The sequence below is a fragment of the Petaurus breviceps genome, unplaced genomic scaffold (assembly GCF_028583685.1).
Source record: "Petaurus breviceps papuanus isolate PSGF00001 unplaced genomic scaffold, PetGlider_PUasm1.0 90804, whole genome shotgun sequence".
Classification (NCBI taxonomy): Eukaryota; Metazoa; Chordata; class Mammalia; order Diprotodontia; family Petauridae; genus Petaurus; species Petaurus breviceps.
The window spans coordinates 6562023-6586821 of record NW_027187348.1 but is presented as its reverse complement, the minus strand read 5'-3'; the positions used below and the strand labels follow the sequence as shown (position 1 = coordinate 6586821).

Genomic DNA, 24799 nt, shown 5'->3' with positions numbered 1-24799 from the left:
AGTCAGAGCTGGAAGGCTGCATAAGAAGTACTAGCATCTCATCTAACAGTGTTAACTGAAGTCCAGTCCCGAGGTTCTTTCCAATGCACAACCCTTCCTCTAAAGCTTAGGAGCAAAGTAAAGCTTTTAATAGCGCGGTGGGGAGTACACAGGTTTTCAAAGGTAATAATCTAAGCCCTCAAACTGAAGCCCAGATTTAGAGACTTTCTCCTTCCCTCTTAGTGCCACACCCTCCCTACTAGGCATAAAAAATCTCTGCCCCTGAATCGGCCAGTGCCCAGTAGTGCACATGCCACTTCTTTAAGGGCACCCCTAGTCATGGAGGCAGGAGTAAACCCAGACTCTCAGGGACCTTGCATTCAGGACCGGGACCGGCCATATACTATTTAAAGGTGTCCCGCTGGTGAGCCTCCAAGGAAAACCAGACTTCAAGAGCAGCAAGAAACTCTGAGGGGGAGGGGATGAGGCTGCACCCCTTCTGTCCCAGCGCTGATGGGGGTGCGGAGGGCTTAGGATACAGAAGGCAGTGAGCCACCAGGAAGAGACGGAAATAAGCTGCCCCTTACCTGGTCTCCTGGCGTCTCCCTGAAGGGACTGAGACAAATTTGAGTCCTAGAACCTGAACTAGAAAAACGGCCGAATTTGCAGAGGGAGTTCGCGTGCGGGTGGGGGTGGGGGCACTATATCCTGGTAGAGGAGGCGTCCATTACCCACCTGTTCAGTGTTTAGCGCTTTCGAGTTCCCGAGCAAAGTGAAAGAAGCCTCAGTTGGGTTTCCGAGAAAGCCCCGCCTTCTCCAACCACTGACTACAGGCTATGTAATCTGCGTTTCAGGGACTGTCTGCAAGTTCACTACTCCTTATTCAAACGTTCACCAAATGACTCTTAAAGCTTCAACAATAACCCTAAATCAGGGATTCTCTAAGTGTTGTCTGCCTACCCTTGGGGTCCTCTGAATTCTAAGCCTGATGTTAAGAGATTTGGAAAGTGGGGAATGGCGAGAAGCAAAACAATGCCACTTTCTCATTGTTTTTGTTTAGGAAAATAGGTATTTCCATAAAGTCAAGGAATTTGTTCAATTTAATGGGCCTATTATTTTTTCAAGAATATTTTTTAAAAAATGTATGAGCTTCAAGTCTAAACTAAAATCCCACCTTCTTCAGGACGCCTGGACAAAACCCCAATTCAGAGAAGAGTACTTTCCCTCTTCTAATTATTTCCTATTTTTCCAATATATAGCTGGATTTGTGCCTATTTGTTGGCTAGTTGTTTCCTTCTATTAAGTTGTAAACTCCTTGAGAGTAGGGACTATCTCCGCCCCCCCCCCTTTTTTTTGGTCCCAGAAACACTTATAGCTCTATGCAGTTAAGTAGGAACTTTATAAATGTTTAGTGATTGAACAATGAATTTCTAATTGTCCACAAATTTTTATGAAGCACCTATTATGTGCTGACCACTTTCTTAAGAGCTAAAGATCCTAATAGGAAAAAAGCAAGATAGTCTCTGTCCTCAAGGAGTTTACAACTTAATGTGGCCCACATTTAACAAAAAGGAAGTATAAAAGTAAAGAGGGGAGGAGAGGAGAAAGTATGACAGCTAAATGCAGAAGTCCATTGTGGGAAAATTAAGAGTTGGCAGGCCTGGGTGACTGCTTTAAATGCAGGTTTGGGGAAGAAATCTTTGTTCTCCAGAGGGGCTGATGCTATCTTTCAGGATGATGAGGCTCTTGATCATGAGGTTCCGGGAGTGTTATGGAAAAGTCCAAAGGACTGAGGTAAATATTGATAGCTGTCACCTAGAGAAACAATTATCTTGGGGGTCCTCAATCCTTTTTTTTAAGTGTAAAGGAGTGCTGAGACCCTAAAGTTTGAAAACTACTGCCTTAAGCCAACCTTGGACCAAGGGGGAGGATGAGCAGCAAAGCAGCAAATTAGGGAGTTGGGCTGGAGACCAAATTGTATAACAGTGATAGGCCTGATTTGTCTTGTCTTTTCTCAGGTTCTTCTTGGGCACCTCTACTGATCTCTCCCCTTGTAATATCCATTCTCTGGTCTCTTGGGGGCAGGCTGGGATGTGAAGGGAGAGAAGGGGAGAACAGTGAAAGAGCTTGGCCTCTTAGGACAGGAAGAATTTGTATTAGTAGCACAATCCAAATTGCACAGCATAGCAGAGCTTATCCCATGATTCTAGTGTGTGTTTCTTCTGTATAGAATCACAGGATGTTTCTCCCCATACACCCTGATGAAGTGTCACAAGTCTCATGTCTATTTCTGGTTTGGGGTTTCCTTGATATGGGGACAGCTGAGGCACTATCAGAAACTGCTTATACTGCTTTTAATGTGGGTCTTTTAGATCAGGCAGTCAGTCAATAAACATTTATTATGATCCTACTATGTGTCAGATACTAGGCTAAGTGCTGGATCATATTGTTAATAAGTAGCAACAATTTTGTTTTTAGGATCAGGATCAGGATTTCCTTTCCTTCCATTTCCAGAGATGTTTGTCTTGATTACTGTTTTCTGCACTGTAGTTTTCTCATTTCTAAATGCCCACCATAGTTGAAATCTAGTTAAGTGGTCCTTCTACTCAGTAGGCTCCCTATGTCTGGGGTATATGAGGGAAAGGGAACACAAAGGGAAGCCTGGGTAGCATCCAATGAAATCTCATTTTTAGTAATGTCCTTCTGAAGAACTTTAGAAAAGGGGGCTGGGTCAGGGGAGGGGAGGGTGGAACTCTTGATGGAATCCTAATAAAACTGCCCCTAGCCCCAGTATTCAAACTTCATTATAGGCCTGGCTCTAGTGAAAAGCAGGCCCACTGCACCTACCTAGCCCCGGCTCCCCCATCCCCCACCAATGTCTTTACTTCTTTGTATATGCCTCCCTGCTCACTGGAACAACAGTTGTGTCCCTGAACTCTTCATTCCCGAAGAAACAGCAGGTATGTCCATATGATGGGAACCTAGCTACTGCCTCTACCTGGTTACTCCCCCCAGACCCATTCCCACAGAAACAGGTGTTATTGTATTAAATCACAATCACATCATCCATATAGCCCAAGACAAGACCACAATAGCTAGTCAGTTGGAGGGCAGAATGACCAGAATGTTTAACTATGGAACCATAGATGGGACCCCTCCTCCATTACCTAATCCCTTAATAAACTCATCCTGCTTTTTTAATATTAATGATATTCCTCTATTCTATGTAAATTTATGTTGTGTAATTGCTTCTTTACCCTATAAAAATCCACTTTGCTTTCTCTCAAAAGTTTCTGGTTTCTCTTGGAATTTAGCCTGCTTCATGAGAGGTGTCAATCTCAATAAATGCCTATACTTGGATTAGAGGTGGTCTGACTCTGAATTCTTTGAGATGGTTCCACCAAAACACATCATGAAACCACCACAGTTTTTGGGTGGGCAAAGTCCCCACCTCAACAGTTTTTGGTGTCCCTGGGTTTAAACTGCAGCCCTGAGAGTCCAAGATAATTTTTCACATTTTTCTATCAGATTATAATGGGAGCTGTAGCCTTCTCAATGAACTGAGATGGTCAACACTTCATCAAGGATTTTGATGTAACAATATGGGAGGGGGGAAAGGGAAATTGATTGAAGCATTGACAATGAAAGGGGGCAATTCCTTTAGTAAATAAATAGACCATACTATGATAGAAAGATGCAAAGGAGAAAAGTGAACAATAAATGAATCATCCATTTAAGGCTCAGAAGTCTCATCCCATGTAGCTGTCTGGTGTTCAGGATATAATGTGATGAGGTTTTATGGTTGGAGTGTGGTTTAAGCGTTCTCTTGCTGATCGTAGGGATATTGAGTAGGATCAGGATTAGGACCCTTGGAAACATTCCTTCCCAGAGATGTTTGTTTCTTGCTTTCTCATTTGTAAATCCCCACCACAGTTGAAATCTAATTAATTGGTCCCTCTTGCTCAGTGGGCTCCCTGTGTCTGGGGGCATGTCAGGGGATGGGAACCCACAGGGAAACCAAGACCATATAAGCCTTTGGCAGTATAGAAAACATTGCGGCTCCTCCTGCTTGGTAGGAAATTTGTTGCTGTAGATGGGGAAACAAACCTCAACATTATCACCCTATCCCTGAATAATGTTGAGAAAAAAGGAACATTTGGAGTCCGGGCCCAGGCCTTGCCCCATGGAAACTAAGTTAGTTCAAGGACTAAGCTGAAAGGATACATCCACCCTTCAAGAAAAATATTATTTTTCAACCTGGTCAGCAGTCCTTTTTGGCCAAGTAAGTGCCCTGGACTTCCCTTCATCGTTTTGGTCATCACTTCTTAGACTCATCAGGGAAGAAGAAATTGGGTTCAGATGAACTAGGAGAGGAGAGAGTGTACCTTGGGCCCAAGGTCATTACTGAAATGCCAAAAACAAGAGAGGAGCACAGTAGGGACTGTGACCTGCTGTGGTAGCTCAATCTCTTGGATCCAGGGCTTTCAGTAGCTTGATTGCTCTGCCTTCTCAAATCAGTCCCTACTTTCCCATTTTCACTGCAAACACTTTTCCTTCTTTCCAGGGATAATCTTCTTAAAAATCTCCCTGCCTCCAGTTCCTCCCTCCCAACCCTATCCCCATCCTACACAGTTAACCTTTCTGAAGTACTTCCTTGTTGTAGTTTTTGTGAAGTCCTGTCCAACTCTTTTCAACCCTATTTAGGGTTTTCTTGGAAATACTGGAGTGGTTTTCCATTTGATTCTCCAGCTCATTTCATAGGTGATGAACTGAGGTAAGTGGGGTGAGGGACTTGCCCAGGGTCACACAGTTAGTGAGTGTCTAAGGCTGGATTTGAATTCAGGAAGATTCATCTTCCTTACTCGCTAGTGCTCAGTTGACTCACCCACCTAGATCCCTTCCTGAGGTATATCTCTGATCAAAAGATTTTCAGAACACTCTAATTTCTCTGAATGGTACAAAAACTCAGTCTGACCTAAAAGCCCTTTTGGAGTGTAGCCCTACTCTCATTATCCTGCCCTGTCTACTGTTTCCCTTCATATACTCTACATTTCAACCCAACTGGATTATTCCACATTCCCATAGTCACTAAGATAATTCTGAAAAAAGATCTTATGCCTTTCATTATACAAATGAAAAAACTCCATGCTTGTTTTTATCACCTTTTCCACCTCAAAGTCCTTCCTTACCTCTGTGGAAATTCTACCCATCCTTCAAGTCCAGGTCAGATGCTGTCTCCTCCAAAAAGCCTTCTTAACTTCTCATTGCTGGAGGTTCCTTTCAATCCTTTAATAGGATTACAAATCTAGAGTTGAAGGGAAAGACCCTCTCATTTTACAGATGAGAAAATTGAAACCCAGGAGGTTGAGACTTGCCCAAGGTAAAACATTAGTAAGCATCAGAAGTAGGATGTGAACCAAGATCCTCTGGCTTCAGAGCCAGGCTTCTTTCTGCTGTCTTATACCCTTATCTCATTCTTCTTTTCGTGTTGAGTTTTGGAGTTTAGGGATGCTCGAGACCCCAAAATACCAACACATTGGGTCCTCTCTGAATGAATTTGACTCAAGCCTTCTCTCAGTCAAAGTAAAACAAAGTTTATTAAAGATTTGTCATATCGAAATGGCTAGGTTGTACAGTGAATAAAGCACTGGCCCTGGAGTCAGGAGGACCTGAGTTCAAATCTAGCCTCAGACACTTAACACTTATTAGCCATGTGACCTTGGCCAAGTCACTTAACCCCAATTGCCTTGCCTTCCCCCCTCCCAAAAACAAACAAACAAAAAGATTCATCATATTGGGTAGACTCTTAAGGATTTGTGATGCTCATATTGACAAGTGGGCCAGGACAATCTGACACAGACTAAGTCTGAGCTAGATTGAATCTCACCACCTTCATGGAGGCAAGATGGATCTTATATACAGAAAGACTTTGGGAGGGATCTAGGGTAGTCTAGAGGAGGAGGGAGGGGTGGGTTGAGGAAGGTCTTGAAGCAGAGCCTAAGGAGGATCTTGATGGAGGTCAGACTCCAGGAACCAAGAGAATGGGATTTTGATGGGATCAAGAGTGAGAAAAAGCCAGGGGCAATCTGGAGGTAACAGACAATGAAGGGCTAGGCTAGGTTAAGGCTAACAGATTCACTTATATTGATAATGGAACACTTTTGGCCTCTGTGGAATGCCAGATCAAGGATGAAGATTCAAATGGTTTCCCAGAGCCTAAACCCCATCATATGGGGTATATATCCTATCTCCCCTAGTGAATCATAAGCACCTTTAGGTCAGGTACCACATCTTTTTAATTTTTTTTTAATCTCCCACTGTACTCAACATAGTGCATTACACAAAGTAATTAATCAATAAACATTTATTGAGTGATTAGTGTGTGCAAGGCACTGTGCTATGTACTGGGATACTTAAGAGATATAAAAAGAAACAAAAAGAGAGTTCCTGCTCTCCAAGGACCTTACAACTGAATGGGGGAGACAACATACAAACAAATATATACAAAGTAAGCTCTATGGAGGATGGAGGATGAATGGGAAATAGTTAACAGAGGAAAAGTACTGGAATAAAGTGGGAATGAGGAAGACTTCTAGTAAGAGAAGGATTGTAGTTGAGATTTAAAGGAGGCCGGGGAGATCAGTAGTTAGAACAGAGGAGGAAAAGCATTCCAGGCATGGAGGACAGCCAGAGAAATTGCCCAGAGCTGAGAGATTAGACTTCTTGTTCCTTCAATAGCTAGGAGGCCAGTAGCACTGGATAGAAGAGTCCATGTTTATGAGTAAGGTGTAAGAAGACTGGAGAGGTAGGAAGATGCTGGTTTATGAAGAGTTTTGATTGCCAAATATAGCATTTTGTATTTTATCCTGGAGGCTATAAGATGTAAGACAACTGAAAAAGAGAGGGGCTAGGGGACACACACACACGCATCTATGTATTCACACACATATATAAACACATGTATGTGGGTATGTGTATATATGAGTGTATGTATACACACATATATATTCACACATGTATACACATTCACAAATATGTGCGTGTGCATGCATGTATGTATACACACATTCACATGCACATGCATATATATTTGCTATTTAGTCCTGGATGCAATGGGGAGCCACTGGAATTTATTGAGTAGGGGGTGTGACTTGGTCAGAACTGAGCTTTTAGAAAATCACTTTAGTGGCTGAATGGAGAATTGAGTGAAGTGGGAAGAGAATTCAGGAGGGCAGACTTATCAGCAGGTTATTTCAAGTCTTCGGGTGTGGGGAGCCTGCTCCCTTTAGGCCACATGTGGACACCTAGGTCTTCAAGTGTGGTCCTTTTGCTGAATCCAGACTTCATAGACCAAATCACCTTAATAAAACTTAGACTCAGTCAAGAGGCCACACTCAAGGACCTAGAGGGATATCCAGACTCTAGGTATAAGATGATGAGGACCTGCATCAGAGTAGATGCAGTGTCAGAGAACAGGAGGCATGTTTTTGAGATGCTGCAAAAGTTAAATTGTTAAGCCTTGGCCATGGCTTCTACATGGGTAATGAGAGATAGTTAGGAGTTGAGGAGCACTCCTAAGTTTTGAGCCTGAGGGAAAATGGGAGGATAGTGTTGCCCTATACAATAATACGGAAGGTGGGGGGCAGGGGAGAGGAAGGACTATGAGTTTGGTTTTACACATATTGAGTTTAAGATGTCTATTGGACATACAATTCAAGATGTCTGAAAGGCAAGTTGGAGAAATGAGATTGGAGGTCACTGAAGAGGTCTGAGGAGAGGCTCAGTGAATTTGAGAATCATCAGCAGAAAGATAGCAATAAAATCCCTGGGGGCAGATGAGATCACCACATGAAGAAATATAGAGGGAGAGGAGAAAAGACTGTACTTAAATCCTCCTAGGATACAGAGAATCTCTGTCTTACTAGTTGACTCTGCTTAGGTAAGAAAGTCGCACAGTTCAGGAAGTCCTGGTTAAAGCATATCTGCAAAGTCTGCTTTTATTAAAGCTGCTGCTGCTGCTTCATTTCAAGAGTTGATTATTGCTTTCTATGGAGTCTCAAATCCAGGACTGCTCAAAACTCAAAACCATTTTTGAAAATGTTCTAATGTCCAGAGAAGTCTGGATCTACTTCTGTGTGATCCCTGACCCCAGCTGTAAGTTCCCTGTCTAAATTTGCTTGTTCTAATCATTGCATGAGACATGGTTTCTAAATCATTTAATTTCTGTTGAATCACCATCTGTGATGATTTTATCTTCTGAAATATCCCTGCTTCTTTACATTTCATGCTTAATTACTTGAAAACTTGTTCAAATAAATCATTTTGGTGGTGGTGGTGGCAGGACATGTCCCTACAACGGTGGATATTTTTTGGTTTCTTTCAAATACTATTTCAAGAAAGAACATCACTCTCAGAGAGTGACTTTGCTGTCCAACATCCAGCAAAATTTATTCCCAGCTATCCCAGACTTTCTCAGTGTACCATGAACTCTGACCTCATACTAAGAGCTAAATATAGTACCAGACAAAGAGTAGGTACATAATAAAATACTTATTCCTTCCCACACTATTCGAGCCCTCCTTAATTATGCATCCTTTAAATTGCCTTCATATAAGCTGTCTCCCAAATGAGTTTTTCATTCCTGTGACACTTGAGATCATTCTCATTTACCTGCAGAGCTAATAAAGCAGTCTTTAGCCCTTCTCTCTGTGCTAAGCCCATTTTTCTTTTCCCTTTACAATCTTTCCCTTAGCAATCTCATTCATTCCTACTCCTTCAACTGCCAAACTTCACAAATATCTCCTGGATGTGCAATGTCTGTTTCATGCACTACTGTGCTTCATAGATGTCTGGGCTAATGTCTTATCTCTCTAATAAACTGTAACCACCTTTAGAAGAGTGTCTATGACTTATCTAAACATTATATCTAGTACAATGCCTGGTACATAGTAGGTGTTTGATAAAAACTTGTCAATTGAATGATTAACTCTATGTCCAGTAGTTGCTAATATAATCTTCTGTTATAGCTGAGGCTACTAAATAAATCTTTATTGTTTCCTATTGCTCTGTTCAGAGTGCTTTAAGAAAGATGCCTTTGGGGGCAGCTAGGTGGTGAAGTGAGTAGAGCAGCGGCCCTGGAGTCAGGAGGACCTGAGTTCGGATCCGGCCTCAGACACTTAACTCACATACATAAAAACTAGCCGTGTGACCTTGGGCAAGTTACTTAACCCCAATTGCCTTCCAAAAAGCAAAAAATAAAAAAAAAAAGAAAGAAAGATGCCTCAGGCTTGCTCATTGTTGGCTATAGGTCATCCTTTCACTTTTGAGGAAAAAAAAATTATTGTCATCACATTAATTGCAGGTATCCACTTATTTCTTTTTAAATATTTCTGTCATCTTTCCTAAATTTTTCCAATTTAATGTTTCCCTTCACATTCACTGAGGGAAGGGGATAAAGACAAAGCCCCCTAGACTTGTCAGCAAAGGCCCTGAATTTGTGTGGGTTCTGCCTCTAACCAGCTAGGTGAACTAAGCAAAGTGACGTCAATTCTCTGAGTCTTAATTTCCTCATCTATAAAACAAGGAGAGTTATCAGTACTATTTATCTCTAAATAATATCATTATGAAAAAAAGTGTTTTGTAAACTCTAACATGCTTATAAATATGAGCTGATGAAGCAGCCAAGAGTGTTCCTTCTTAATGGGAGGGGGCAGATTTGCTTTCCTAGCCTATTGGTGTCTTTTGACAGAATCATAAATTATGGGATTAACCAAAACCATAGATTCTTGGCCTCCCATTCATTTGCATCCTGCTCATCAAACTCACCCTGTGTTACTGACATGTTTACTCACACTTTGTGGTTTGGTGTCTTCTTCCAGGATGGACTTTTCTGTCAAGATGAAGAACCACACAGAGCTGACTGAGTTTATTTTATTGGGAATCCCTCGCACAGAAGGTCTGGAAACTGTGCTATTTGTCATCTTCTTCTTTATCTACGTCTTTACCCTGGTAGGGAACTCACTCATTCTGGTGGCCATCTTATCCTCCTCTCGCCTGCACACCCCCATGTATTTCTTCTTGGGACTTTTATCGATTTTTGACATATTTTTCCCTTCAGTGACCTCACCAAAAATGCTATTGTACCTCTCAGGGCAAAGACAAGCTATCTCTTATAGGGGCTGTGCCTCCCAGCTCTTCTTCTACCATTTATTGGGGTGTACTGAGGGTGTTCTATATTCTGTCATGGCTTATGATCGTTTTGTTGCCATTTGTCACCCATTGAGATATACGGTCATCATGAACCCCAGACTTTGTGTGGTCCTGGCTATGGGTGCCTGGTTGGTGGGCTCTACTGATGCCACCATCTTGACTACATTCACTTTTTCATTATCCTATTGTGGCCCAAATGAAGTGGGCTATTACTTCTGTGACATTCCTGCTGTTTTACCCCTTGCTTGTGCAGACAGTTCCCTAGCCCAGAGGGTAGGTTTCACTAATGTTGGTCTTCTGGCTTTAACATTATTTTTCACTATTCTTGTCTCCTATACCCGCATTGGGATAGCCATTTTGAGAATTCGTTCAACTGAAGGCAGGCGCAAGGCCTTCTCGACCTGCAGTGCCCACCTCACCGCAATCCTGTGTGCTTATGGACCAGTTATCATTATCTACCTACAGTCTACACCCAATCCTTTGCTTGGTGCTGTGGTTCAAATATTAAATAACCTTGTCTCCCCTATGCTGAATTCTTTAATCTATTCTTTGAGGAATAAGGAAGTAAAGAGGGCCCTGAAGAATGTGTTATACAGGTCAGGAATCATTGGAGAGGTGTAACTAATGGGCCAGATCTATTCCTCACAATTGTCTCTTCAAATCTTGTTCTGTCTTTTTTGTTCTTTCTGGGTTCCCTCTCAGGAATAAAATGATAAAAGGAATATGTTTTTCTGTCATTTCTACTTTTTTCTGACTCTAAGATCTGAAATATGGATACTTTCATAACCTCATTATCCCTGCAATGAACCTTAGATACAAAGAATACTCTTTGAATGGTATGGGAGTGAAAGCTGGAGAAGTGCTAAGTGACAACTCAAAAGACCCACTAATTTTGCTTTATATACTTTAGCAACATATCAGTATTGTGGTGGGTGAAAGATGAAATGCTTAGGAAAGAAAGATTTGATCTTCTAAGCATATCAATTTATTAAGCAATGCTTGCCATTGTCCAATAAATCAGGACAAAGACCCTTCCTTAGTTTAGTGCTGGACCCCAAATACAGGGAGATACAGATTTATTTTTGTTTTTAAATAGCATTTTTCCCCAGTTACATATAAAAAAAAATTAGCATCAATTTTCATAAGGTTTCAAGTTCCAAATTCTTCTTACTCCCCTCCCTTCTTCCCTTCCATTCTTCTGAAAATGGTAGGCAGTTTGATATAGTTTATACATGTGCTATCATGTAAGAATATTTCCATATTAGTCACAGTTGTGAACGAAGAAACAGATCAAAAGAAAAAAACCAAGAGAAAGAATAAAGTAAGTGAAAATAATATACTTTGATCTGCATTCAGAGTTCATGAGTTCTTTATTAGGATAAGGACAGTATTTGCCTTCGTGAATCCTTTTTACTTCTTTTAGATCATAGTATTGCTGAGAAGAGCTGAGTCATTTATAGTTGATCATCACATAATGTTGCTGATACTGTGTAAAATGTATTCCTGGCTCTGCTCATTTCATTTTGTGTCATTTCATACAAGACTTTCTAGATTTTTCTGAAATCTGCCTGTTTATAATTTCTTATTGTATGATAGTATTCCATTACATTTAAATACCATAGTTTGTTTAGCCATTCTCCAATTGATGAGCATTCCCTTAATTGCAATATTGACCACCACAAAAAGGGCTGCCATAAATATATTTGCACATGTATTTCCTTTTCCATTTTTTATGATATCTTTGGGATATAGAACTAGTAGTGGATCAAAGGGCTGTTGTTTTTGTCCTTTGTTCTTGAGGAGGATCATGACATCAGGAAGATGATTCCATGACTTGGCAAGTGAATTGGATTCAAATAAGGAGGGCTGTGCAAGGTCACCAGCCTCACTTTCTCCTCCATATGGGTCCAATGGCTAGATATAGATCAGGATGACTGGAGATGGCCCCCACCTTGGTTACTCTTTTGGCATACTTCCCAACTGCTCTTTGGAATGGTTGGGTCAGTTTATAACCCTACCAACAAGGCATAAGTGTCCCAGTTTTTCCACATCTTCTCCAGCATTTATCATTTTCCTTTTCTGCTATATTAATCAATCTTATAGATGTGAGATGGTACCTCAGAGTTGTTTTAATTTGCATTTCTCATATCAAAAGTGATTTAGAGCACTTCTGCACATGCCTATAGATAGCTTTGATTCCTTTATCTGAAAACTGCCTGTTCATATCCTTTGACCTTTTATCAATTGGGTAATGTCTTGTATTCTTGGACATTTTACTAAGTTCCCTTTTTATTTGAGAAATCAGGCCTTTATCATAGATACTTGCTGAAAAGGGTGTTTCCTGTCTTTCTGCTTTCCTTATAACCTTGGTTGCATTGGTTTTATTTGTACAAAAGTGTTTTAATTCAATATAATAAAAAGTATCTATTTTATAGTTTGTAATGCTCTCTACCTCGTTTGGTCATGAATTCTTCACCTCCCCATATATCTGACAGGACGGCTAATCCTTGGCCTTCTAATTTGATCATGGTGTCACCCTTTATGTCTAAATCCTGTCAACAATTACCATATCTAATTTTTCTAATACTCTACCTTCTTAGTTTCTTGCTTATTTTTTGGTTGGATTTAATGAATTCTGAGATGGGACAGTTGAGGTCCACTACTAGTTTAGTTTTTTTTTTTTTTTTAAGCAATCGGGGTTAAGTAACTTGCTCAAGGTTACACGGCCAATTATTTCTGGGTGTGGTGCTAAGTATCAGAGTCTGGATTTGATCCCAGGTCATCCCAACTCTGGGGCCGGTGTTCTTACTCACTGAGCCAAGTGGCCACCCCTAACTAGTTTAGTTTTGCTATCTATTTCTTCATGTTACTCACTTAACTTCTCCTTTAAGAATTTGGATGCTATACCACTAAGTGCATATATATTTTATTACTGATACTCCTTCATTGTATATAGTGTCTTTTGGCAAGATGTAGTTTCCTTCCTTATATCTTTTAATTACGTCTATTTTTGCTTTTAATTTGTCTAAGATCAGAATTTCTACCCCTGATTTTTTTTTTTTTTACTTTAGTTGAAACTTAATAGATTCTGCTCCAGTCCTGTACCTTTACTCTGTATGTGTTTCTCTGTTTCAAGTGTATTTTTTGGAAACAACATATTGCAAGATTCTAATTTTTGATTCACTTTGCTATTTGCTTTCATCCCATTCACATTAGAGTTATGATTACTACCTCTGTATTTCTCTCCATCCTCTTTTTCTTCCTATCTGTCCTCTCTCCTTTTCATCCTTTCCTTCCTCACCAGTGTTTACTATCGCCTCTTATCTGTCCTCCCTTCTGTTAGTTCCCTTCCCCTTCACCTGATCTCCCTCCTACTTCCCTCTCAGGTAAGATAGGATTCCATATTCAATTGATTGTGTATATGATTCCCTCTTTGAGACAATACAGTTGAGAATAAGGTTCAAGAGATGCTCACCCTCCCATCTCCCCTCCACTATAATAGGTCTTTTGAACCTTTTCATGCAAAATAATTTGTCCCATTCTGCCTCTCCCTTCCTTCTGTACCCATTGCACTCCTTTTTCTCATCCCTTAATTTTTATGTTATTCCCTCAAATTCACCTTATTCACTGTACCCTCTATGTATATTCCTTCTAGCTGTACCATTAGTGATATAATTTTAAGAATTACACGTATCATCTTCCTGTAGGGATGTAAATAGTTTAGCTCCATTGAATCCCTTATTCTTTCTTTTACCCTTTTACCTATTTATGCTTCTCTTGGATCTTGATATCAAAGGTCAAATTTTTAATTTAGTTGTGGTCTTCTTATGAAATCTTGAAATCCTTCTATTTCATCGACTGACTATTTTTTTTGCCTGGATGTATTATGCTTAATTTTTCTGGGTAAGCAATTCTTGGTTGTAGTCCTAGGTCTTTTGCCTTCTGAAATATCATGTTCCATGATCTCCACTATTTTAATGTTACAGCTGCCAAGTCTTGAGTAACTGATTGTGGCCCTGTAATATTTGAAATATTTCTTTCTGGACACTTGTAGTATTTTTTCTTGACTTGATAGTTATGGAATTTGGCTACATTTTTCCTTGAAGTTTTTATTTTTGGATCTCTTTCCTGAGGTGATCAGTAGATTTTTTTCAATGCCTATTTTGCCCTCTGATTCTAGGACATTAGGGCAGTTTTCCTTGATAACTTCTTAAAAGATGCTGTCTAGATCCTCCTTTTGATTGTGGCTTTCAGATAATACTATGCCTCTGATATTGTCTGTCCTGTATCTATTTTTCAAGTCAACTGTTTTAACACTCTTTTTTGAGGCAATTAGAGTAAAGTGACTTTCCCAGGGTCACACAGCTAGTAAGTATCTGAGTCTGGATTTGAACTCAGGTCCTCCTGACTCTAGGGCCAGTACTCTAGTCACTGTACCACCTAACTGCCTCAGAGAGATACAGATATTTTATACATTTAAAACACGTAATCAAATAAGACCATGAAAGTTATAGTTGAGTAAAGAGAAATGGTCTACACAACTAATCATAATATAACATAAAAATGAAAGTAAATTAGGAAATGAAAAGTATTATCTATGTTATATCAGAGCAGAGAAATCATTTCTACTATGGGAACATCAAGAAAGTTTAATGAACTCCTCATCCAAGACATCTTAATCATAATTTTAGTATTATTTGTATCAGGAATAACAGGAGGTATAATTATGGAGTCACCAGTGTTTGTGGAATTATTCTACTGATGGATAATAATTTTAGAGAAGACAGGATAAAAACAAAACCTCCCTACAGATTAATGACTGTCAAAGAAATATTCCTTTACGTTGGAAGAACAAGTAGCAAATTAATCTGGATCTCATTAATACTACTATGAAGAGTAATTATTTGGTAACTGGAGACTCTATTGCATGTGCCATATTTTCCTAATCAGTCCATCACAAGCTTTTATCAGGTGCTTGCTCTGGGCCAGACATGGTGCTAAGTGCCAGGGATATCTGCCTTCAAATGGTTTACATTCTAAATACAGTATATATTTATATTTATATATACATACATACATGCACACAAATACATATATACACACATATATGTATATATACATGTGTGTATGTAAGTACATAAAGGGCAGATATAGTGAGTAGTGTCTGGGCTGACTATTCTAGGTCCCAGCCTGGTACATTTCACCTTCCAGGCTCAAGAGGTAATCCTGGAATACTATGGTTTCTCTTCTCTAAACACTGTTGACTTAAGTTGTGATAATTTTTGTGCATCTTCCCCTCTCTCCACCCACAGCAGTGACAGGCACTGAAGTTTTGTTTAACTAATCAACATCAATTCACTTTTACCAAGGGATATTTACTTCAAACATATAGCTAGACTAAAAGTACAAACACCTCCCCCACCCTCTGCCCCACCCCACCTCCATCTCAGGGGCATACTATTTTCTATACTAATTCATTCTCTGGGGCAGGTGCACTCAGCCTTAATTCTTATAAAATTCTGGTCCCAATAAGCTGAGTTTCAATTATAGAATCAATACCAAATGACTCATTGTTTCTGATATTGCTGTGAGTTCAAAAGGTTTGCTCTTCAGGGCGTTGAAGTAGGACTAGCTACAAAACATGGGACAGACCCAATTCCAAAACACCTGAACACCTGGTCATCTAGTCACCTGGAAGGCTCGTTCTCCTGACCTTTAGAGATCCACAGGGTTGTACCTTTCAATTCCTCCACCTGCAATGGAAGAACAAATGTTAAGTAAAGGAACCAATGGCTCTTTTCATAGTGCCACATGCTGACTTTGGGAAGAAAGGACCTAAGACCTTCCTCCTCACGCCATTGTCTCTCACTGGACACTGTCAGTAAAGGAATTAAACCATTCACTAAAAGACATAGCCAAGGTTTTTTTTTTTTAATCTGTTGTCTGGCATGTGATTAGCAGACCAGAACCAGTTAGAGAAAATCTGCTGATAAAGTTTCCCCAGAGCACTTCCCATTACATATTATCTTAAATCTCTTGGAAACATGCCCCACAGCTTCTTTCACTTGCACAGATGCATTAGCCTAGCAGGCTTACATTCTCTGTGCAGGCATCAGTCCTTCATTACAAAGGCAACCTTAAAAGAGAAAGCATGAGCAGCTGAGAGGACTAAGGATTTGAAAGTGAACTGTGCCGAGTCTTTTTTTAAGAAGGCATTTGACAACTTTTGTTTTTAAGAAAAGTTCCTTTGACTGCAATAGTATCTATTCACATAATCATTAAAAAGAAATTTTGATGGCTTCTGTTGTTCAAACTTGCTGAATATATCAAATTAGTTGATCTTACTGCCATTTGTGTCTTTTTAATTTGTGTAAGAATCTAGCACAAAAATTCTGATTGAAAATTTTAGTGTAGCAATATGAGAAGAATTGCATAGTAGTTATTAGATGTCTAGGTTTATCCTTCTAATATTTAAGGCATCTTTTGTGTTTTATGCCTGGCACATGCTTAATCAACTTGTGATTTGATTGAATGATTAGTTTTATCTTTGAGAAAAACTCAAAGGTAGCAAGAAGCAGTAATAGAGTTCTTTTTTTTTTGTTTCTAATTATTTATGATTTTACATTACTCTATTGGGCAATCAATCTTTCCAGGATGTGTTTGGGTGAATTTCCTAAATGTGAAAAGGCCAAAACAATTCCTGGTATATAGAAAATCAGAAATGAAGGCATACAGCTAGGTGACATGCAATGTGGCTTTGATGAAGGGTGAGGGTAGGGAATGGGGATAAGCACACCTGGGCTCAAGTACCACCTCAGTTAACTAGTTATGTGACCTTGGACAAGTCATCTAACCTAAGCCCTCAGTTTCCATGTCTGTACAATGAGAGAACTGAATTTGATGATCTCTGAGGTCTTTTTGAGGCCTAAGACTATGATCCTATTTCAAATGATAAACTAGGATTATGGGAGTTAGAGTTGATCCTTTAAGATTATTCAGTCAAACTCCCTAATTTTACAGATGAGGAAAATGAGACAGAGAGCCTTCTGAACCATGATTTGTTCAGGTGCACAGTGGTAGCAGAGCCAAAATTTGAAACCAGACTATCTAACTCTAATTTTAATGCTCTTATAAGGTCTTTGAGGACAAGGACTATATTCCATTTCTGTCATTGTTTCCCCAGAACCTAGAACAGTTTCTTGAACATAGTAAACATAAAAGTAAAAACTTAATAAATACATAATAAAGAATGTATCAGACCAAGAAAGTATTAACTGAGACTTGTAGTTCAAAGATTATCATTAATATCATAGAGCATTAACGCCATCTTATTTAAACAAATTATTATGATGAAAAACAAAAGGATAAACTGAGCTTTTATTACTTGTTCTTAAGGAAGGCTAAGCCTTAATGCTGATTCAGCACTCTTCCTTCACTGACCTCTAAATTTCACCTGGGCTTTGAAGGATAGGTAGGATGTCCATAAGTAAAGAGTGTTCTATGTTAATGAATAGTATAAGAAAATAAAAATAGATGGCTTTGGGGAATGGTGGTTGGTCCAATTTGACAAGAATGTAAGATACAAGAAAGGAAACAACTGTATAATAAAAGGTTGAAAAGGTACCTCTCAACCTCTCAGAACTCATCCCTCCTCCTCCATCCCACTAGTTCTAGTTTCTTGTTGTGGCTACAAGAAAGATTCCAGCAGCAGCTTTGAACTACTCTTTGCTATAGTAGAAAACATTTGAAGTCCAGGTAGGATAGAGAGGTCCCTTTAATGAAGGTAGGTCTGGAAGGTAGAGTTAGCTACTCAAATGAAGCAACTCATTGAGTTCTGCTTGGATCCAGGTCTCTATCATAATGGATAGAAAAAATGGGGCGGGGGGGCTTACACTTAAGGAATTCCCAGTGTGATGGGACAGAAGACCCCAAAGTCTAAGAGTACAAGCAAATTTCCCCTCACCATTACCCTCTGAGGTCCCCAAATCCATTTCCCTCAGCTTAGTGCTCCTATGGTGCTTCCTATCATTTGGTCATTATATCAGTAACTGCCATTAATGGACCTCATTGGCATAATTTGCATTCCAATTTCTGTTCATTGGTTATGTTCAAGAGGAAAATAGTTAAATTATTTGGGATCAGAGAAGCTTAAGTCACATTCTGGCACATTCTGGCTATACCCAACCTCTACATATAACTTCAGTAAGTCACTTAATCTCTATTGGCCTCAGTTTCCTCATTTGTAGGACAAGTGAGTTGGTCTAGATAATATCTCCATTTTCTGCTAGCTCTACATTGTATGGTACTATGGTCCTATGACTGAAGTGTAATGTGAAGATGGGGGTGGGGGGAAGTGGGCAAGGTGGGTAAGGTAAGGAATGTGGGCTTTTTTCAACAAGTATAGAAGTTTTCTGATGGAGGTGAGTTGGGATGGGCAATATGATTAGAGCAGTATATTGCATTAGGAAAAGTAGTGTCAGACAGATTGGAATATGAAAGACAAGATGTGGGCACACTAGTTTTGGAGCCATTGAAAGTCGAGGTAAGAAGTGATGAAAGCTTCTCTTGTGGTGGAAAAGTCAACTCCCAGGTTGCTAGTCTCTGACCTGTGTTCAGAAAGATAACCAGAAAGGCATAGCTTAGCATCATTGAAGAACACTGGGATGTTGATGCTGAAGAACTACTTTGCAGGCCACCTGGGGAAACATATGCACTTGCCCTTCAGTGTTAATTCATCAGATCATTAGTTACTTGGTTGAGCTTTTTGCTCTCTTGTCTTTTGTCTTGTCCTCTATCTCAGTGGTCACATGACTTAGAAGTCCCTTTACTCCAAAGGTTTTTAACATTTTTGTGCTATGGACCCCTTTGGCCACCTGGTGAAGCCAATGTATCCCTTCTTTGAATGTCTGTAAGTATATAAAATAAAATACATAGGATTAAAAAAAATAAATTATATTGATGGCCACAAATTGTCATTCCCTGCTTGGGGGGGGGGGAAGAAAAGGTCTGCCCCTTGGCCCTCCTGGGTTCCAAAAAAAAAATGTAAAGGTGAAGCAGTTACCTATAAAGAGAGTTAGGGTTGCTCTGGAGACCCCAAAATACCAACACGCCGGGTCCTGCCGAATTAATTCGACTTAAGTCTTCTCAGCCAAAGAAAAGTAAAGTTTATTAAAAGTTCGCTTGTATTGGACACAGAGTAAGCCTGTGTGCTAGGTCATTCTATATGGCACTTTCCCTATTCTATGGTGCTCTCACTGACATGGAGACAAGATGGGGTCTTATATACAGAAGGTTGTGGGAGAAATCTAGGGGTGGTCTAGAGGATGAGTTTGGGGAGAGTCTTCAGGAAGAGTTAATGAGGTCAATGAGTGATTAAGGGTGGAAAGTTTCTGGAGGTTACCTGGAGACTACAGACAATGGTGGGCTAGGCCAGCTCAAGGGCGGATTGATATTTTGATAGGTTCAAGGGTGGGAAGTCTAGTAACAGAGGAATGCCAAACAGAGGTTTGGGCCCACAATATAAGGCTTATTGCCTCATGAAAATGCCTTGTCAAATGAGATGATTTAATCAGAGTTCAAGGGGAGTTCCCAGAGCCTGTACCTCAAGGACTCAAGGAGAGCTCAAGGGGGGTCCCAGAGCCCATACCTCATCAAAGGGACAGATTGAAAGGTAGAGATTTAAGGGTAATGTCCTATTACTACTCTTTGTCTTTTCATTAAATGCTTTTGCTTTGAACTTAATTGTATCCTTTCATTAGTGAAAGTAAACACCTTGGTAAAAACTTCTGAAGTATATAGTTTGAGTCCATGTGGACCCACAAAGTATCTTGATTCTGACGTAGCTTTTCTGAAGAGTCAGAAGTTAAGAACTAGGAATCAAATTCCAGTTCATTTGACTATAGTTTATAGATTTCATTCTCTTCCCTTTCCTGAATATTGGATCACCATTTGTCCTTCTCCAGTCCTGTGGTACCTCTCTAATTCTCCATAGTCTTTCTTTTTAATGTAACTGAATCTTTTACAAAGTGACTATTGACTTCAGAAGATATAATCACAAATACACAAAAACATTTCCCCCAACAATGGAAGACACAAACCCCTCCAAGCTTTGTACCACTTCAATCTCAGGATAGGGGAAGGGAATTAAGTTCATACCTTGGTTCCTATTAGAGTCCAGTCCAAACCCTCCATGGGGCTCAAGTCCAAAAGCACCCTGGCTTCTCAATCAGGCTGGCACCCTGGGAAGTACTACCCTGCTTGCATTCTTGGCTCTTATAGCTCAAACTCTGGTCCCTTGGGTTTCATGAGGATCACCTCTAGACCCTGAAACTAAGGACAAACAACACAGAACAGAAACAAACATGCCTAGACCCATTTCTCTGATTTGGGATAAAAGAGAGGCAAATAGGGGAAGACAAGATCCTCCCTCTCACCAGTTCAGTTCATAGCATTTATGCTGAAAGCAGTAGTTAGAAGTCTTAGAAGATCACAGTCAAAAAGGTGGCAGTGTAAGAAGAGAAACTGGGTAGGTCTCACCAGTTTTAAAGATGGAGGCAGTCAGTCAAAGAGAGTCTACATTAAAATATACATACATACATACATATACATATGCATATATATGCACGCATGTACATATATTTTTTTCTTTTTTTGTTGTGAATTTCATAGACATCAACAAGCACATTTTCATATGCAATGAAGAATAGAAAATTAGGATTGTATGTGAATGAATGAATGGATGAATGGAGTGAATGGATGAATAAATCTCTTCAGTCATTACTATGTGCCAAGCACTGCCCTAAACACTAGGGATGTAAATATGAAAACGATGACAGAACCTTAAATTCTAATGGGAGGGACAATATACATAGTGGAGTGGTAACGGGAAAAGGGTATTTTAGTCTGGAAAATTACGGGAATGTTGAGTGGGAACATAGAAGAGGAAGTAGAATAGATACACTACACTGGTAAACAATGACAGAGTTCATTTGATCATAGTTCATCATTCCAGAACTGGGGGGAAGAAGGGAGCAGGAGGGAATGAGTATGTAGGCACCAAGATTGTTGGCAGGAAGCTGTGGAAGAGGGGTTGGGAGAGAAGGAAGTGAATAAGAATATGAAATTGCACATGTAAAAATGCAGTTTTTAAAAAAATTATATATTAATTTGATCATTGTAGAACCAATGCTGCCTTATTTGTCTGTTCCATTCTGAACTATCTTCTGCTATCATATATATATATATATATATGTATATATATGTGTGTGTGTATATATATATATATATATATATATATATATAAATTATCTGTACTCTTGTCCTTTTTTTCTATATTGCCATTTTTACCCTCTGGTGTTCCCCTACAATTCTCCACCAACAAAACAACAACAATAAACAAAATCCTACCCTTATAATAAGCAATTATAATCAAGGAAGACAAATTCACACATTGATCATGTCTTGAATATATGTCTCATTTTCCACTAATGGTACATCACTCTTTGCCAAGAACCAAGAGGTGTTCTTAATCATAAGTCTTTTGGAGTTACAGGTTAACCAAAATTTTTATGACATTCAATTTTTCCATTAAAATGTAGTTATTGTATAAATTGTTCTCCTGATTATGCTTAATTCTCCCTGGACCAATTCATACAAGCCTTCTGTTTCAACAATGCAGTTTTCACAATGCCTACAGTAACTATAAATATACTGATATGGTTATTAATCACAAAATGTAACAGGCTCTCTACATGGGGAATATAGCTAGAACATTTATTCAAATACCAGAAAACTGAGTACCAAAACCAGAAAGTCAAGACCATGACAGTAGGTATGGAGTTGGCACACATAGTTAATGTAGTAAACACCAGCATTCTCAAGCCTTCAAAACAGAACAGGCTACCTCTGGCAAAGATCCTTCTCTCCTCACTCATGGCAACTGCTCAGTGTCCACACAGTTTGCTCCCAGCAGTTCCTGCCTCCCTCTCCTCTCCTCCCCTGCCCCCGCAGTTCCCGTCCCTAGGCAATCCTCAGTAGAATTCCTTAGCAGAAATTCTGCCTGGCTCAAAAGAAAAGGAGTTGGTGGCACAGCCTGCTGCTTCCAATCACCTCACTGACTCTAGCTGGGCTCTGCCTTTCCTCTTGCCCCACCCCTTCCTGCTATGTCAGCAAGTTCAAGGGGCATGGAAGATCTTTAAATCCCATAACCATTACACCTTCCCAGATCTCTCAAAAATACTCTTTTCATTCTTTCTTACAATGTGATAATATTCTATCACATCCAAATATCACAATTTGTTCAACCATTACTCACTTGATATCTAATTTTTTTCCAACTCTTTACTCTAACAAAAAAGGATTGAAATAATTATTTTCATATATATTAATCCTCTCCCTCTATCTTTGATCTTTTGGAAATAAATACCTAGTAGTGATATTTTGGGTCAAAGGTTATTCTCAATTTAGAGAATTTGGAGTTGATTTCCAAATTATTTTCTAGAAGGTTTGGAGTAATTCACAGAATTATCAACAATACATTACTTATCCTCCCACATTGCTTTCAACAATTATCATTTTCCTTTCCTTCTTTCCTTTCCTTTTTTTTTTTTTTTTTTGGTTAATGTGATATGTGAGGTAGAACTAGGAATTGTTTTCATTTGTGTTTTCTTATTAGTATTCTGGAGCATTTTTTTATTTGGTTATTGATACTTTGCTTCTATTCCTTTAATCTTGTTAATATCCCTATACTATTTATCTACTGAAGAACTTCTACAATCTTTCAAAGATCATAGCTCAAAAAGCATATCTCCTCAACTTTTGGTGACCAAAACTGGAAAAGTTAAATCTATAAAATTCTAGTTAACATCATTGGTTTGACAACTCATAACTATGAGGAAGTTAATGTGACAAAGTATTTAAATTTATCACATTCCACGTCTTTAGTGGAAGCCTGTTTCCTTTTAAATAAACATAAACTCCTTTTCCTGGCAGTTAAGCATTCCTTTTAGATTTTTACCAGAAAAGATGACTCAGCATTACTTAATCTTGCTTTTCCATTCATTGCCATTATGAAATTAGAGAAGTTTTCCAACAGAAAGATGACATATTTAATTATATTTAAGAATTTAGGAAACCTTTTGAAAATCACTTATTGTATTTATTACCGTATTTTTTGCTCTTTGTGGCTATATCCCTACACAGTGAAATAGCTAGTCATTTTTCCATTTTAAAGTTATAGGGCGATTGTGGGGGAGAAAAAGAAATATTGCTCATTTCAGGAAGGTGGGAGTATAGAAAATTCAAAGTGAGATTTCATTATTTCTATTCCTTTGATTGAAAGTATAATAATGTATTCCTTTAGGAGTTAAAATTTTCCCTGAAGAAAACCAAGCTCAGGCCTACCTTAGGCATTACTGGAACACTTGCATTTTGTATCTTACAAAGTTGTTGCAAGAAAAGCATTATTATTATTAACATAGTGGATTTTATTTTGATGAGGTCTTGTGGTTTACAAAGAGAATAGGCATCTGGAATTCCCCAATGAAGTCTGAGTTCAAACTCTTTTCCTGTTGACCTGTTTTAACTTGAAGATATCACAAGCTTTTGATTTTCTCACTTTATATCTATGATTCATAACAATGTTGAGGTTGGGGTGGAGAAACCAACACAGAGGATTTTTGTGAATCTGTGAGACTCTGGAGACTGTTTTGCCAGGAAATACACACACATGTGTATATATATATATACACATATACATGCATGCATACGTATGTATATGTGTGGGAGTGTGTGTGGGTGTGTCTGTGTGTATGTGATCTCTACAAAAGCATTGCCTCTTTTCTAAAATCTCAAAATATCCAAAGTCTACCATCATTCTTGTGTGAGTCCTGGGTTTCCTGATATCAAGGAAAGAATCATTGCAATGGATAGGGAAAGTCAGTTGTCCAATCTGAGTAATTTTGCCTGCTCAGGGTAGCACTCAGGAACTCCAGCTACAAAGCATTAGTCCTGCCTCATAGCACCTAAAGCAGAAGAAGGTATTGATAGAAACACCCCCATCTTTCCTTTGCAAGAAACTAGAGAGAAGGAAGAAACATAGCCTAAATCCCAGCCAAACAAATTTCCCCTTGACTATGGAATTCCCTAAATTTTTGGCCATCAATTTGCTTTTCAGAGTAAAAGTAAAGGGGAATGGGATTGTAAAATGATTAGGGACCACCTCACGATAAGAAAATTTAGAATAGCATGTTTGAAGCAAATTTGTGAGTCTGGGTAATGGTGACTGCACCTCTTGAACCCAGATAATTAAGCAGTTTTTACCTGGACATATAAGTGCAAAGATCAAAGGTTAAAAAGTTGGGACAATATTCTGTGAAACATTTAGCTCAACTTTTTCTGTGACAAGAGATTTGCTGTTTCTGGAAAAGTAGAATAATGTAGTGGATAGACTATTAGATTTAAAGTTAGGAAGAACTGGGTCCAAATCAGCCTCTGGCCCTTACTAACTCTGTGACTATTCAATAATTACTTAACATTTTTGAGCCTCAGTGTCCTCATCTGTAAAACAGAGTTAATAAAACCTGTAACACCTACGTTAGTGAGGTGGCACAGT

At 39.1% G+C, this 24799-nt stretch overlaps 1 protein-coding gene across 1 annotated transcript; it reads left to right on the top strand.

Annotated features, from left to right (window-relative positions):
- Window positions 1-1763: 1763 nt before the first annotated feature.
- LOC138147698 (olfactory receptor 10N1-like) lies at window positions 1764-10809 on the top strand. Its single transcript, XM_069070272.1, has 2 exons — window positions 1764-1773; window positions 9858-10809. Exon 2 carries the CDS (start codon window positions 9859-9861, stop codon window positions 10807-10809), a length of 951 nt encoding a protein of 316 aa, XP_068926373.1. The 5' UTR covers window positions 1764-1773; window position 9858.
- Window positions 10810-24799: the final 13990 nt, after the last annotated feature.

Coding starts and splice junctions, on each gene's coding strand:
- LOC138147698 (XM_069070272.1), top strand. CDS start 9,859: ATGGACTTTTCTGTCAAGATGAAGAACCACACAGAGCTGACTGAGTTT.